This window comes from Podarcis gaigeae (genome assembly GCF_964106915.1).
Source record: "Podarcis gaigeae genome assembly, chromosome: 2".
Taxonomy (NCBI): Eukaryota; Metazoa; Chordata; class Lepidosauria; order Squamata; family Lacertidae; genus Podarcis; species Podarcis gaigeae.
The window spans coordinates 92,873,894-92,889,642 of NC_139679.1; the positions used below are offsets into that span (position 1 = coordinate 92,873,894).

The following is a 15,749-nucleotide window of genomic DNA, read 5'->3' on the forward strand; positions in this document are numbered from 1 at the left end:
GCATGTATCATCCCCCACGATGCAAACTCTTCCTTTATCAGAACTTCACTTATGCAGTAGACCTGCTACTCTCCTCACAAAAATACTTCATGATTTCCAAACTGGGAGGGGTGGCTAACACCCCAGAGGACAGGATCACACTTCAAAATGACCTTGACAGATTAGAGAACTGGGCCAAAACAAACAAGATGAATTTTAACAGGGAGAAATGTAAAGTATTGCACTTGGGCAAAAAAAATGAGAGGCACAAATACAAGATGGGTGACACCTGGCTTGAGAGCAGTACATGTGAAAAGGATCTAGGAGTCTTGGTTGACCACAAACTTGACATGAGCCAACAGTGTGATGCGGCAGCTAAAAAAACCAATGCAATTCTGGGCTGCATCAATAGGAGTATGGCATCTAGATCAAGGGAAGTAATAGTGCCACTGTATTCTGCTCTGGTCAGACCTCACCTGGAGTACTGTGTCCAGTTCTGGGCACCACAGTTCAAGAAGGACACTGACAAACTGGAACGTGTCCAGAGGAGGGCAACATCAGTGTGTATCTGAAGAAGTGTGCATGCACACGAAAGCTCATACCAAGAACTAACTTAGTTGGTCTTTAAGGAGCTACTGGAAGGAATTTTTTTTGTTTTGACTATGGCAGACCAACACGGCTACCTATCTGTAACTAGTCCTTCCCCTGCTTAAGTGGGGGATATGTCAAAGTATGAAATTTTGTCCGTATATCTCTACTACAATTACACAGAGCTATGTAGCTAAGATCCACATGGCTAATCCGTCTTGTCTAAAGCTTGCCACAAGCACCATTTTTTAAATTTAAAAAATTTGATTTAGAAAAGAATTGGCAAACTCAATTAAATTCAAAAGAGGATGGAATATAAGCCAGTTTAGAACATATTGGATAGCATTGCATTTGCTATAATATTCCATAGGTGCAAGTTGTTTTTGATGTAGTACATCTGCATTGTTTGCACAGGACACTTCTGCTGGTGTTCCCGCCTAATTTTAAAACAATTTCTTGGTTTATCTTTCCTTGGACTGGCACAGCAAATATTACCCAGAATTTCCTGTAGCCTTTACCTCAATCTGAGCTGTGTGCTTAGCATAGAATTCCAAAGCTTCATCTCCATCAATTTGACCTCCAGGCTTCAACATGTTCTGCAACTCTTTGTTATGACGAGCGAGCTAAAATAAATGAATAGTACATTTGGTGATAGTGGCCTGCATCTCAATGAAAATGTACTTGCATTTTCTTTGTACTCTTCCAGGTGCTGGCTGGTCAGGGTAACTGAAAATAATTTTTTTTCCTGAAGTGGCCTAAAGCTGTTTTGAACCTGTGCTCCGTAAGTTACAGATGTAGCATTTCAGTGGTAAACCAGAAATTTAAGACAAACAGCACCAAAGGGAGGCACCAGTCTGTGAAACTTTATGCAACATTGCTGCCAGTGGAATGAATCTATGCTGACCTCATTACTCTCCTGGTCATTTGTGTACGAAAACATGATCAGCATGCAGAATCAGAACATCTGGGCTGTCCCAACAGAGATCAGATTTCCTGAATCTGTGCACTTGAGCCCAAATGATAGGTTGCACATGGCCATGCCTATATTTGGGTATAGGGCCCTGCTACTCGTAGAATGTGCCACAAAATTCTCCTTGCATAAATGCAATTGTACCTGATGGGCTAATATGTAAATATTATGCCCCACATTTCTAGGAGATGCAGCAAGATCTTCACCATTCTCTCCATCCTCAAACTCAACTTCACCTTGCAGATAAGCCTTCTTAATCACTTCAACCTGGGGAGAAAAGATAATACAACACTCAAAACTGTGGTGTTGGTGGTGGTGTGAGAGACAGAAATACCAAGGCCAAAGCCAAAACATACTGCCAGTGGACGACTCCTCTAAAGGAATTTCACATTTATTGCTCCCTCCCTCCTGAAGTAGAGTTCTCTGTTTCAAGTTATAAAAAGGTTGGTTTTTCCGTTTTGTTTTGTCTTTAAAGCAGCTGGTATTTGCTGTCAAATTGAGTCTACATTACAAATCACTTGACTCAGTGGAATAGGAGCCAAAATAAAGACTGAAACTTTATCCCCAGCTCACCCCTTTGTTGCTGGATAATAAATACATTGCATCACACACCCGTCTCGGACTACTGCCATAACCAAGGCACAATGTGGCGAGTTTATAGACTTTCAGCCCTGCACTTTGGAAACCCAGGCTTGACGTTTTGCTGTTTATTAATGCTGGATGGAACAAAATGCTTAGAAACTGTTAAATGGCTTTTGTCTCAACTCGTCAAATTGATATCTAGTTGTGATAGATTATTTGAATCCAAACACTGTCACCCCTCATCAACACAGGATGTTTTCATATGGGTGTTGATGGATCAGTACACTTCACGCTTGCAAGGTTTTCATTTCTTTTTTACAGCGTTGCCAACTACCCATTTGTGATATCTCAATGAGTAACTTGCAAATTAAGCAGCCATACTACTATACAGCTGATTAGCAGTTACATCAAAATAAATTTGAGGGTGCAGAGAGGACCGTCATGGAACCACAGATGTTTTCCCTCCCTCTGCTATCTGATCTTCAAAGAAGCAGGCAGAGTGGACCACCATAGCTTTCCAGGCTGCCAAGAGCTACTGAGCTCTTAGCCCCAAGTTGCGCAGGAGATAATTTCACAGGAATTTGTCAGAAGAGAACTGTACAACAATGCTTCTCAAATCCTTATAGGCTCTGATGCTGCACAAACAGTGCTTTCTGGATGCACCCTTTTACTTTTTAATCTCACTTGGAAAAATTAATTTCCCCACCCTCAACTGACCCGTGTGCTTATGAACTCCCCCAACATCTTTGCAGTCCACTTCAAGAGTTCAGTGAGTGGAAGTAACTACTTTACTTAGATCCTGAACTTAGTATGAACTTAGCCACCCAACCAGCAGCAAGATTATTGCATACTGCCAAATTCGCCTTTGCCACCACAACCCCTGAAAATCTGGAGGCATATCCTTGGAAACGTACCAATTCTTTGGGTCTCATATTATACAGGATCCTTTCTGCGTTCTCACTGTCGTGCCTACTTTCCATTATTGCCAAGAGTAACTTAGAGGCATTGTTCTGGTAAAAGTCAAAGAAAGATATCTGATGAATAGTTGAATGAATTATAAAAAACTGAAAGTAAAAAAGACAACCCACAGATCTATGTGACTATTTCCAGCTGCATAAACCTGTCAAAGCAACGAAGATGAGCAAATGTGAAAGACCGCAAGGTATCATAAAGTTGAAATCTAACACGATTTCTACTAAGAAGCAATGATGTCATTTAGATACATAAATACAATGAAAGTAGGTTTCAGGCAACACACAAAGGATAGCTGCATCTTTTCTCCTTTTAAACTGTGAAGTCAAGTGTCTATCGGTTTGGAAGCAGAACAGGACCACTATAAACAATAAGGTGGTGGTTTTTTGCATTTGGGGCACTCCCTAAATATGTGGAAGTATAGATATTTATACATTAAAAGATTTTTAAAAACAAAACAAAAACAACCTATCTGTTAACCTGTAAGCTGAAAGAATACTGATGGCAGCTGAGCTTGAAAGGGGGAAAATATAAAGAACCGCAAACTGGTTGAAATCAGGTGAGACTGTGTACACATTACCACCTTAGGACACAGTGAGGTAGCTTTCTCCCTACTGCATTTCAAGTCGCAGTTGAACTTTGCTGTACACATCAGTATGCTTTGGTATATATCCATGCCACCCACTGCCTGTCTGCTTCAGTGGGCACAGGTGTTTTCCATGGTGTAAGTTGCCTGCTTGGTTTCCTGATATAGTTTCAAATCAGACTGAAGCTGGATTTCTTTTGGGGGAGGGAAGAGATACATCAAACCATAGTATTTCACAAGAAACTACAGGATCACTCTACCCCTCTTGTAATATTGGGTATGAACAGCACACTGCAACACTGTATACTAGACACAGATGGTAGCTGACCCATCTCCAATATAGCGTGAGGGGACTCAATGGGACTTTTTCCTTTCCTATCGTCTTGCTTCTCCAAACTGCAATTAGCACTGGAAGTCCCCCCTATGTTAAGTTCTGTATATAAAAATTACGTTAAATTCACAGTGCAGAAGTCGATGCTGGCAGCAAGGTCAGCAACTATGTCCAGCAATTATGCACTAACACAGAGTAGAGGCTCCACTGATTTAATTGCAACTCAAAGTTGAGCCTAATCAATGGATCAGGATCAGCACCGGATGGCTTGCCCAAAGTAGCTATTATTCAATAGATGACTGGCCCCTTTGTCCTGTTCCCTCAACATCTATATTCTGCCTTAAATTGCAGGACAGCTGTGCATAAGACCACCTGATGGTTTCTATCACAGGACTGGTTATGTATACAGCTCTGATCACATGTCCTGAGCCCCTTAACAGGCTGAAATAATTTTGCAAGTTACAGTATCATAGCTAAGTAATTGTACTTAATGTTCTCTTTGAAATTCAGGTTTTGAATGTATGAAATACATTCCATATCTTAAATTAAGAACAGGCAAGCTGTTTGAAATAAAATATTATGCAGTCTTTATTTTAAAATGATTTTTTAAAAAAATAATCCCATGTGATAGCAAACTGCCCAGGGCACTCAAGGAGCCTGCTAGAATTATCAAGATCTGGATAGAAGCTTTTGCTTTTTCGTTGTGATACTACCGTCCATCTTCAGAGTTGAGTATCCACTTGCCTTCAGTTCTAATACTAGATCCATCCGCTTCTTTCCCAGAGGGTTGATATCATTGAGAATTAATGCTGTAATTATATCTATACCATTGGACTCATGAGTTGCGATGCAGTTCTGCACAGGGGAGAAAGAAACGTAAAAAGAAGAAACCTTTTTTAAGTGGCTAACAAGAAAACATAACCTTTCTTCCCAAATGCCTATTAAGTCTCTCTCTGCCCACTACTCCCATGAAGAGTTCCATAGGGAAGAATTCAACTAAATTATTACACTAATGCAAAGGAATTTCTTCCCTTTCCACTCCGTGTGTGTAGCCCATGTTGTCCCAAAACCTCCTCAAGAAAGTTGGAGAAAACCCCAGAATGGATTGAGCCGGTGAGGGGGGAAGAGGGGCAGGAGGAGGGGAAAGAGAAATCAAAATGCTCACAGAGCATTCTACTTAATGCTACTTTCATTGCAGCCCATAGTAAGCTAAACTACTGGGCTTCCCTTTTGTTAAAGGTAAAGGACCCCTGACATTTAAGTCCAGTCGTGAACGACTTTGGGGTTGCGGCGCTCATCTCGCTCTATAGGCCAAGGGACCCGGCATTTGTCCGCAGACAGCTTCCGGGTCAGATGGCCAGCATGACTAAGCTGCTTCTGGTGAACCAGAGCAGCGCACGGAAACGCCATTTACCTTCCCACGGGAGCAGTACCTATTTATCTACTTGCACTTGATGTGCTATGTGGGCAGGAGCTGGGACCGAACAACAGGGGATTCGAACCGCCAACCTACTGATCGGCAAGCCTTAGGCTCTGTGGTTTAGACCACAGTGCCACCCACGTCCCTTTTGTTACCTTACTACAAATCCAACTATTCTCTATTTGCACCAAGGTATTTTCAGAGTCTCATGCTGAAACCAGCTTTTCCCCTGCACTAAGAAAGAGTTGGGGGTTCTCACTGATGAGGATGCTCTGTTCTAGACATCTCATTTCTGATTTCTTTGGGGTGTTGTGGTTAAGCAGCACACTTTGGAACGATTGGTGGTATGGGAATGGATGCCCCTTTGAGGTCCCTTCCAACAGTTCTGTGATAAGTTCTTAGGGTGCCAACTAGTACATGAGATTCCCAATTTTGTGACTACGTCACATTTTCTACTGCAATAACTGGATTACCTGGTTTTCATGGCATGGTCCCTGGCAGTACTCAGTTAAACTTTCCAGTGTCTGGTTGATCAATGCTACATTTTTCTCATTAATGTACAGCCCAAGAAGTCCAAGTCCTCCAGTTGTGCTTCCACAGATACAGTCCAGAAACTGCAGAGTCTCACACACTAAGTTGTAATTTGTCTTGTTGTTTTGACAACGCAGGAAATTCTATAGATGAATATGAAATAATGGAGAGGGGAAAGTTCAGTTTCATTTTTGAACATTGATGCTGGTCAAAAGAAATCAAAATGTGATTTTTTTTTTGCAACAGATTCACACAGTTTTCCATTCACACATCACTTTCTAAAAGCAATAATGAACATGATCTCAGTGTGATCCAAGCCTCTCAACACACCCATAGATAAATATTTAGGGCTTTTGACTTTTGTAATGTTTTGCAAGTGCCTATAGGTCAATTACACTCATTTCTCTCCCCTCAAAACTTTCCTTTTAGTTAGTTGTCTTTGATCTATAAAGAGCAACAAGTTTTCATTCCACCCACTCAAAGTTCCTGCAGATTACAGCTAGTTAGAAATTCCCTCTTTGAGCTTAATTCTTTTATTTTTCCCTCATGCTTGCTAAGTATCTTTGTTCCTAAGTCAGCATCTGGGGCAAGCATTTTTGGACACGTGCCAAGGCTCACTGCCAACCCCAGAGGCTTGTTCTTCTACTATTCTGCCCCTTATGAAATCTTGTCACATGTCTGCCTATGACATGGGGAGACAGATGAAATTACGCTGGTATCTGGGATAGGGGAAGATAGAGATGTGAGAGACAAGCAAGCCAGAAGATGGAAAGAGAGATCAGACATCTTTATGCTGTTCTCTTATCCCCTTCCAGCAGTGGAAGTCTGAGGGCAATGTTTCTTGCCCATTGCTTTAGCTGCCATTTAATGCCCTGTTGGTAACTGGAAAGAATTTGATCCTGGATGAGCGGGATAACTGGGTGTGCAACAATGAGATCCTGACTTAGTCCACCACATCTAAGGGATGCATTCACTATATTTGGGTTATATTCAACAGTGTCTTGTTCATGGAGGGCTTTCTGATAAAAGGGGAAACTCCCATGAAAGGAAGCAGGACGCCGGCTGGTTTTTTGGCTGACCGCACCCTTCAGTCTTTAGCCACCATCACTCCGCCCAAAAGAATCTGTTCCAGAGGGTTAGAAAAACCATCCAGAAAAGCATGAGATGGGTGTGTGAGGGTATATTTTTTAAAACTGCCTTCTTCCCTGTTCCATGCACTGAAGCCTCTGCTGAATCAAGCCTTCAGTGAATGGAAGAACACATCTGGCTACAACCCACCACCACCAGCAGCCTAAATTTGATGAGGGACTATTAGGATCCCACTTCCCTTGCTAGGTATTCTATCAGTCACCCACTTTTGAGTGTATGCACCTGGTTTTGTGTACCTGCCTCCCTGCCTGAGTCTTGTCACTGAGGTGGACCCCAGGTGGTTAGGAATGTGGCCACCAGGATACTGGCCAGGGAAGGCTGCAAGGAAGAACGCAGTGCCAATTCTGAAGCAATTTCATGCTTCTTATTTTAAGGAGCTGTTTTTGATCTTTGTGATTTTAACTGATTTGGGTCCAGGGTGTCTTTAAAATCTCCTGCTTTGTATGAATCCATTCATAGTGTTTTAGGCTTAAAACTATAAATGACCCAGCTCATGCCTGTGAGATTTGCTTTGCTTATAGCTTTTGGCACTGGAAAATATGTCCTGGACCATCTCAGCACTGCATGTTTCAAAACAGTCTCGAAGATTGTGGAGCTTCAAAGAAAACATATTGTCAGGGTTTCAGTTCATTGGTTAGACCTGGAACCTTTAACAAGCCTAATGCAGAACAAACAGCCCATCTATTGTTAAGCACTGTGAAATTATCACAATCAAAACTGGGCCACACAGATAAAACAGTAGACAGACCTATCTTCTTAGATCAAAGTAAACCGCACCAAATCAAGATGATCAGGGATAATCTTTAGAGGGAAGCTACATGGATCAACCCTCTTCATGGATCACTGCCTTGTTGTGGCGAAGGGGCTTGAATAACGAGCTATGCCATGCAGGGCCACCCAAGATGGACAGGTCATAGCCGAGAGTTGTGATCCACCTGGAGAAGGAACTGGCAAACCACTTCAGTATTTTGCCAATAAAACTCCATGGACATTATAAAGGAGAAGCTTTGAGAAGAAAGTCAGAGTTTCCAAGGCATGCTCTGGTTCATAGGGTCAGGGAGAGTCGAACACGACTAAACAACAACAACATGAATCAACATCTCCCCATGCTTCCTTGCCTCTAGCAGGTTTCCACTCAGGAAGGGACAGTTTTGATATCACATGGGCTTCAGTTCCAAGCTACCACACTCCATCAGAGAAACACTTTGCTCCTCAATGAGCTGGCAACAAAATGTCTTGGGAAGGCACTGCTGTTCATTTAGGGGTAAAGTAGCATATGTCTCCATGCCCTCAGCTCAAGTGAGATGTCTGCTTTTCTGCTGACAGGATGGCAGAAAACCTTTTTTGTAGAGCTGAGCCTGAAGATGCTGCATAGCCTACCTGCAGGTCCCGGTTGTGGTTTTCACACAGCAGCTGCAAAAACCGCAAGATGGGCTGCATTATTGTGATAACAGGACTCATCTCCAGTTCGTCTTTGTTTTTGTCTGCTGCAGACTGTGCGCCATCTGCAGCTGAATAATGGTCATCGGGATCAGCTTCCCTCCTGTAAGTGTTGTATGCCTTCCTTGTAGCAGCAGAGGCTTCAACCAACTGATCTCGCACCTCCTCTGTTATTTGGGTCATGGGTTCTCTCAAAGCTACAGAACACAAAGACAAAGGTCCATTAGCAAACAACAACCAAGCAGAGTCAATTCAACATTTTTCAGTATGTTGACACATCTACCTTTGTAGTAAGTGTTATCCAAATTAATGCTGCAAGTTTTACTGAGGCAGCCTGATTTGGTTCATACTACCACACAAGACACAGCAATATCCTTTCTGTAAATGTGAAGGCTGTTCCCTAAAGAATAGATAAGCATCCACCATTACAGTACAGGAATCAAATGAGATTTAGAGCAAAAAAAAAGGATTTGAGAAGTTTTATGGGGAAGCTCCAAAGTTCAGTTCTTGGAATCTCCATGTAGGGCTGGGACATACTGTGTATACAATACTGAGCTAGATGGACTTTGGTCTGTGTCCCTATGATCCTGTCATACTCATGTCCATGCTATTCCCCCTGTCCAGCCCTGAATGCTTGCATCTGGTGCCTAAGTACATGCTGCAGGATGACCGATAATGCAAATAGGTTCTTCAGATATTGCAGCAGGGCTTTCTAACGAGTATTGAATTTTCAGTAGTGAGGGTATATCCTGATTAAATAGGAGGTAATGCAAGAATATGTGCTGGCATTTTGATGCCAACTGACACCAACAAAACTCATATATGAGGGGCACCAACCCCACAAGAGAACACCTGACCGTAGGCATGTAAAGTGCCACTAGGAAGCAACCTTTTCTGTTTTTTCCAGTGTCATCTTATTGACAATAAACAGTATGTACTGATGCATCAGACATGTACGTTATAATGATTCCAAAGGAAAAGAGACGTTTGAGAGTGCAAGTGCCCATCTCAATCCCTCTCTTATTACAAATGGAGAATATGGGACGTCTGTTTTTAGCTACAGAATCCTAGACCTATTGCACGCAGGGCAGAGTGTTAAAAACAAGGATTAAGCAACATGTCAAGCTACTCAAGCTGGCTGGCCCATTAATGCTAAAAATACCTGTCACCACTATAGCAACTGCCACATCCCAAATGGATGAAGGAGGAAAGCAGTGCCATGGTAGGGATGAATTTTTAACTTCCATGTTGTGGACCAGAACCTCTGGATCCATAAAAGAATTCACTGAAGGGTTTGATTTTCATATCCTTCTTTAAGGAACACTGGAGAATTACCTCTTTTCCTGGCTGGTATATCTCTGTCCGAGTCATCATCTTTCTTTTTATTTCCTAAATCACTGGTGTTAACTGTGACTGTAGCCTTGATCTCTTGCTGAGCCACTTTCATGCGGTCGTAAAAAACTTTGAAGAATTTTTCCGACTTTTTATCTTCCGTTAGTCGGCAGAAGAATGAGTGCTACAGAAACAACAGAGATGCAGAACACCTTAAATGGTAAAACCCAGTATCAATGGCACATAGATACCAGGTAGTGAACCCCACAGTCACTGACGGAGCTTCTGTTAATGAAATAAAGCAAATGAAGGCCCCAGAACCAAATGCAGCCTTTAAAGAGTATCAAAATGCTCCCAACTGCAATATTCAGGGCAAGAAATAAGGGAATAAATGTTATGGAAATGGGTATTATTTGGAATACGTTTTGTAAGGGAGGTTTGCCCGCCACCTTTACCTCTCCTCAAAGCAATCCTCCTGTGAAGCCAGCTGCTGGCCCCAGGGTCCTATGCTTATAATTGCTGGTGAAAGGGAGATATTCGAATCATGGAATACTGAGAAAACACTGCAGATCCTTCAAAGGATGTGAAATGTCAGTTTGGCTACAAAAGATTGCATTTTTAGTCACTTCTCAATACATCTGGGATTAGGGGATAGCACTTCTGGGTCAGAGGGATTGTTTGTTTGTTTGTTTGTTTGTTTGTTTGTTTGTTTAGCACTTACCTTACAGAATTTGCCGGTTTGATATGATATACTACATATGATGCTTTCAGAACGGACAGGGAATACTCTTTAAACCTGGCATGAATGCTGCTAATGCATGGGAAAGAATATTCTCTAGTCATAGTCAGACCTAATGTTAGTGTTTCACTTACATTTAGTGTTCATATCATTTCGATGTGGAGAAGTCAAATAAAGCACCGTTTCCCCCAAAACTGTGTGGAATACAGATCAAAGACTGTGTGCATGGAGGAAGCTAGAGCAAGCAGCCAGGGACTACATCTGACAGCTATCTGATGAAACCAATATGCTGTTACGTAAATCAGGAACAAAGCTTAAAGCATGACTGCAGGATGAACTTGTAAGTGGGTCACCTTATGCGGAGTATTATGAAATTAGTTAGCATTCTGCAGTGGCTCATGTTGCAACAGCTTCTCCTACAGCAGACTGACACCAAGTCAGATTTATTGGAAAAGCAAATCGAAAAGAGGAAAAGAAGAGGAGGATGGCAATACATCCTTCTGAGATGCAGAGAACACAAGGCTGTCCCCTGCATGGTGCTCTTTAATCACTCTCCAGAGAAATTGTGTGGCAAGGTGACTTTGAAATATGGGTAACATCATTTCCCCTTACTTTATGGAAGTGTAGGCAGATAAGGCAGCTGTCACAAATACTATGTGAAGCTTCGGAAGAAGAGATTTTTGATACTAAGGACAAACAATTTATTGACTTGTTCTGCATGTGCACAGACTTCGCTGGGAATGCTGGACTGGGTGAATCTTAAGTGTGTGATTAGAAAGTCAATTCTCATATTCTTTGCACCAAAGGAGCAAAAGGGAGAGGATGCTGCAGCCATCTTCCTAAGACACATGGTCCTTTCCTGACATGCACCAATTAATTTCCAAAAATACAGAGTAAAATGCTTAAGCTTGCCTGGAAGCCATACAGTCTAAACTATAAGTTTCTCCCGGACCCCAGATACATACATGATAAAGGGAGGATAAAGTAATGGAAGAACTCTGCACATGTTCAGAGGTACTTTCAGATGCTCTGCAGCTGAGTCAAGTCAAGCTTCTATACTATCAGTAAGTCTCTATCAATGCAAGCACAGGCAGGCAGTAGTTTAAAAAAACTGCCTTAAAACTGGTCCACAAATCTAATTCTAATTAGATAGACAGCAAATAAATTATATTAAATAATTACTAGACAAGAAGAAATGTTAAAACTGATTAGGCTACCTACTTTATTACAAAGAATTCAAGGAGTGGAGCAACATAACAGGGTGCATTATGCAGCTGCAAAACACAGAATCTAACTGCTAGTAAAAAGAGCTGCGTACACAACCAGCCTCAAAAGTATAATGAACATGTGTTTAAAATGTCCTGGACATTTCCAAGAAGAAGACCTTCCTCAAACAAGCCAGCTGGGTACAAATATTGAGCAAACATGAACCACAGCAAACTGCATGCTATTAATTTTATTTGCTCAGAGATTATGGCTCCTTTGTCCTTATTTGGATGTTGATTTGCTTCCAGTATGCTAAATCTGGGTGGCTAGATAAAGATTTTGAAATATGTCTCCAACATTTCATGGATGAAAATAGGGACATTCTTAAGTATTTTTAACCCTAAAATTTTTAATTTCATACAAAATATTAACACTTATGTGCTTCCCTTCCATTACATGGTGGTCACATATTATATATTATTTCTGTAGCTGTGTTAACTTGTTCTGCAAACAGGTTGCCCTGCCCTGGCTTCTAAAGCTATACCAGCATGGTCAATAAACTGACCATAACAATTTAAAAACAAAAAGATCAAAATGTTTAATCCCATAATGGATCTGGGTTAACTTGTTCGAGAACTACAACTCAAAACACAACTAGCAACAACCTATTTTGCTGAAAAAAATATTTATTTTATCTATTAAATTTATATACTGCCCTTCATCCAAAGATCTCAGGGTGGTTCACAGAATAAAATACAAGATAAAACACAAGTAAACAATTAAACCAAAACAAAGGTGCAATTGTTTAATTTAAAATAATGGCTAGTGCACCAGGTTTTATTTACTTATTTATTGAATTTATGTTCCACCTTTTTCTCCAAGGAGCTCAAGGTAGAGTGAATGGTTTTTGTTCAGTTCCAAGAAAACTTTTTTTATGAGGCAGAACAACAGTTTGACTGTATTCTGCCTGAATATTTAATCAGATGCTTTCTTTTGAATTGTCTTGAGCTAGCTTGCAGTAACTGGTTAACTGCATCTAGATGAAAAAAATAAAACACTGTGATAACAATATATAATTCATACTGTACGCATCCCAAAAAACTGCTTCAGTTTGGCATTTGTATCCTATTAAAATTTGTGGAAAATGCACTACTAAGACTAAGTGAAGTTATTTAAAGTGACTGAATAAACATTAGAAACTGCAACACATCGGTTCTGGAAATGACAGTTTATAGTCTTGCACACAGTAAGATCACAAGTCATTCTAGTGTTTCATGTCAGATTTTATCTGCCGAAAGAATATCGCCTTTTAGGAAACAGTGAAAGCTGTGCTGTATTTCACATACTATTGGCAGCTATATCTTTTCTCTGTTTTAAATATTGTTTCACTGCATTTCACACACAAAACTGTATATCCTATAAGGCACTTGTGCTTACAGCTCACATTGGATGAAGATTGTCCTAAAGTAGCAAATTCCACCCGGGTTAATTCCTTGACACTGTATGCTAAGAGGCAATGTTGTGCTATTTTCTAGGCGTCCCCAAGAACCACAAGTTTGAAGCACCTTTGTCCTGTGACGGGACTAAGAAACATGAGAATGGGCCTTTCCTGTGGTGGCTCCTTGCTTGTGGAATGCTCTTGCCAGGGAAGCTCACCTGGAATCTTTGTGACATATCTTTAGGTGCCAGGCAAAAACATTCTTCTCCTCTCAGGCCTGTGGCTAATTATGCAGTCCATTACTTTTTAAACTGTATTGTTTTTGATTGTTACTATGCTATGTATTTTTGTGTTTTTGTAAACTGCCCTGTGATCCTGAGATGAAGGATGGTATGCAACAACAACAACAACAACAACAACAACAACAACAACAACAGCAGCAACTTGAAGGTAACCTTTTCTGGTTCTGGGATATTGAGGGGAGCACTAAGGTTGTACCTCTTGCCAGACTTAGGGTTTTCAATGTTTTCTTTAGCTATCCCCCAATAAAGAGTTATGAGCTAATGTAATCATATCTTCCTTCTATATATAGAAGGGAGATCAACTGTCCAGTCTTGTCCATACATGAAAGGTCTGAGTACAGTCACCTCTATTCCTTTATTTTTCTAAAGAAGTACTGAACCATGGCATCAAACAAGTGGTTGTTTTTGCTTGCTTGCTTGCTTTTTAAAGGTCGCTAAACATCCCACTGTTATCTTGCCAGTTATTAATTAGGCTTGTCTCAGAAAAACTGTCGACAGGCAAAACTCTGGGAAACCCCTTGTAAGAAACCCCTGTGAATTTCCCCAAGGCCTCAGCAGCAGCAGCAGCAGCAGCAGCAGCCGCCGCCTTTTCCAATTCCAACTTGTTGAAAGTGCTTTCTAGACTTTTTGCTGAGGTCACATATTCAGCCCACCTGCTGTTCTTTGTCACCTCACACTCACTTATGCCTACATTACTACCGCCTCTCCTCCTTTTCCTCTTATTAACAAGGTCCTGACATGTCTCAACAGTGGGAAATCACAACTTCCCCATGTTTCCCTAAAGGCACTGTTTGGAGCCGCACATTTACTTCCTTTTATCTTGTTTCTGGTGCTGCATGAACCCTTCTACTTCCGACTGGTAAGTCCACCCTGGAACTTACTTGCCTTTTTCCTTCCTTCCTTCTTTCTTTCTTTCTTTCTTTCTTTCTTTCTTTCTTTCTTTTTAGAAAAAAAGAAGAAAACGTTTGAAAGAAAACTGTACAGTCCCATATGCCAATGGTGACAGGGGATAACACTTGGGAGAACGAGTCAATGCCAGACATATGGCAAAGCCTGCTGCCATTGAGTCTGCCTTTTGGAGGAACCGCTGATAATCAGATGGTATTGTGTTTCACAACGAAATCATTTGCCATGAAACAAGAACTATCACATGACGTGCAGAGGTCATGAGGCATGCTTCACAAACAATGGGCAACAGTAACTACACATGCAGCCCAAGCACACTTTCATTTCTAAACTGAATGTCTTTCTTCTGGTAGGAGATTTGAGATAATGATTGTGACTGATTGCCACAGAATTTCAGAAAAGTCATAGTAATTCACATATTTGAATTATTGCCTTTCATAGCTTTTCTCCCACCCTCCCCACTCCTGATGCCCTCCATATGTTTTGGACTACAATTCCCATAATCCCCATCCAGCACATTAGGACTGTTGGAAATTGTAGTCCAAAGCCTTTGCATGGCACCATTTTGAGGAAGGCTGCTCTGCACTCCATTTAACCAAGCAAACCTTCCTATAGACTTGTGTCTTTCCTAGTGCGCTATATATTTCATTTTTCATGCTTTTCCAGACTCAACCATCCTAGCTGCACTTTTTGGTCTAACTCAGAATATCTAAAATAATAATAATAATAATAATAATAATAATAATAATAATAATAGGGGGGAGAGGATATAACTGCTTGTTCCTTGTTCCTTTTCTCTTTATTTGCTCACTTTATCACCCCTATTCTGCTTTGCATAACTGCCACAAGTGCACTTCTCATTATTAAATAGCATCCTGTTGCAGCTTATGACTTGAACAGATTTCTTGCTAATGCAAGCCATCTCCCGCTTCACCTTTATATCTTCCTATTCCTCCTCATATTTCATCAATTCCCCCATCTGGCCATTCACCACTGTCCTGTTATTTACAATGCAAAGAAGCACAGGGTAATGGAACTCATTCACATTAATTAATCCTCTTATCTAGGTCCATCAAACTGCTGCTGTTGCTAAATAATAAACACTGGTGTCCAGTTATAAGTCAAGGGTTGCATCTTAGTTGGCTGAAGCTACAAATCTGCCCTTTCAAGATTCAGGGAAGTATTGGATAGCAGATCATATGCCTTGCTGATTGATGTCTTCATTCCAAAGCACACTAGAGAACCGTAATTTAAAAGGTGGACACTCAGCCTGGACCT

The 15,749-nt window shown here is 41.1% G+C and overlaps 1 protein-coding gene across 8 annotated transcripts in view; it reads right to left on the bottom strand.

Annotated features, from left to right (window-relative positions):
• Positions 1–15,749, bottom strand: part of ITPR1 (inositol 1,4,5-trisphosphate receptor type 1) — a 198,376-nt gene that overhangs the window by 41,065 nt on the left and 141,562 nt on the right. For all 8 annotated transcript variants that reach the window (XM_083722101.1, XM_083722096.1, XM_083722098.1 and 5 more), the window contains 7 exons: positions 9,884–10,064; positions 8,489–8,745; positions 5,902–6,102; positions 4,753–4,863; positions 3,034–3,129; positions 1,682–1,804; positions 1,086–1,190 (listed from right to left, as the gene is read on the bottom strand). In XM_083722101.1, the coding sequence (XP_083578227.1) occupies positions 1,086–1,190; positions 1,682–1,804; positions 3,034–3,129; positions 4,753–4,863; positions 5,902–6,102; positions 8,489–8,745; positions 9,884–10,064 (1,074 nt within the window). The remainder of the gene's footprint in view (positions 1–1,085; positions 1,191–1,681; positions 1,805–3,033; positions 3,130–4,752; positions 4,864–5,901; positions 6,103–8,488; positions 8,746–9,883; positions 10,065–15,749) is intronic.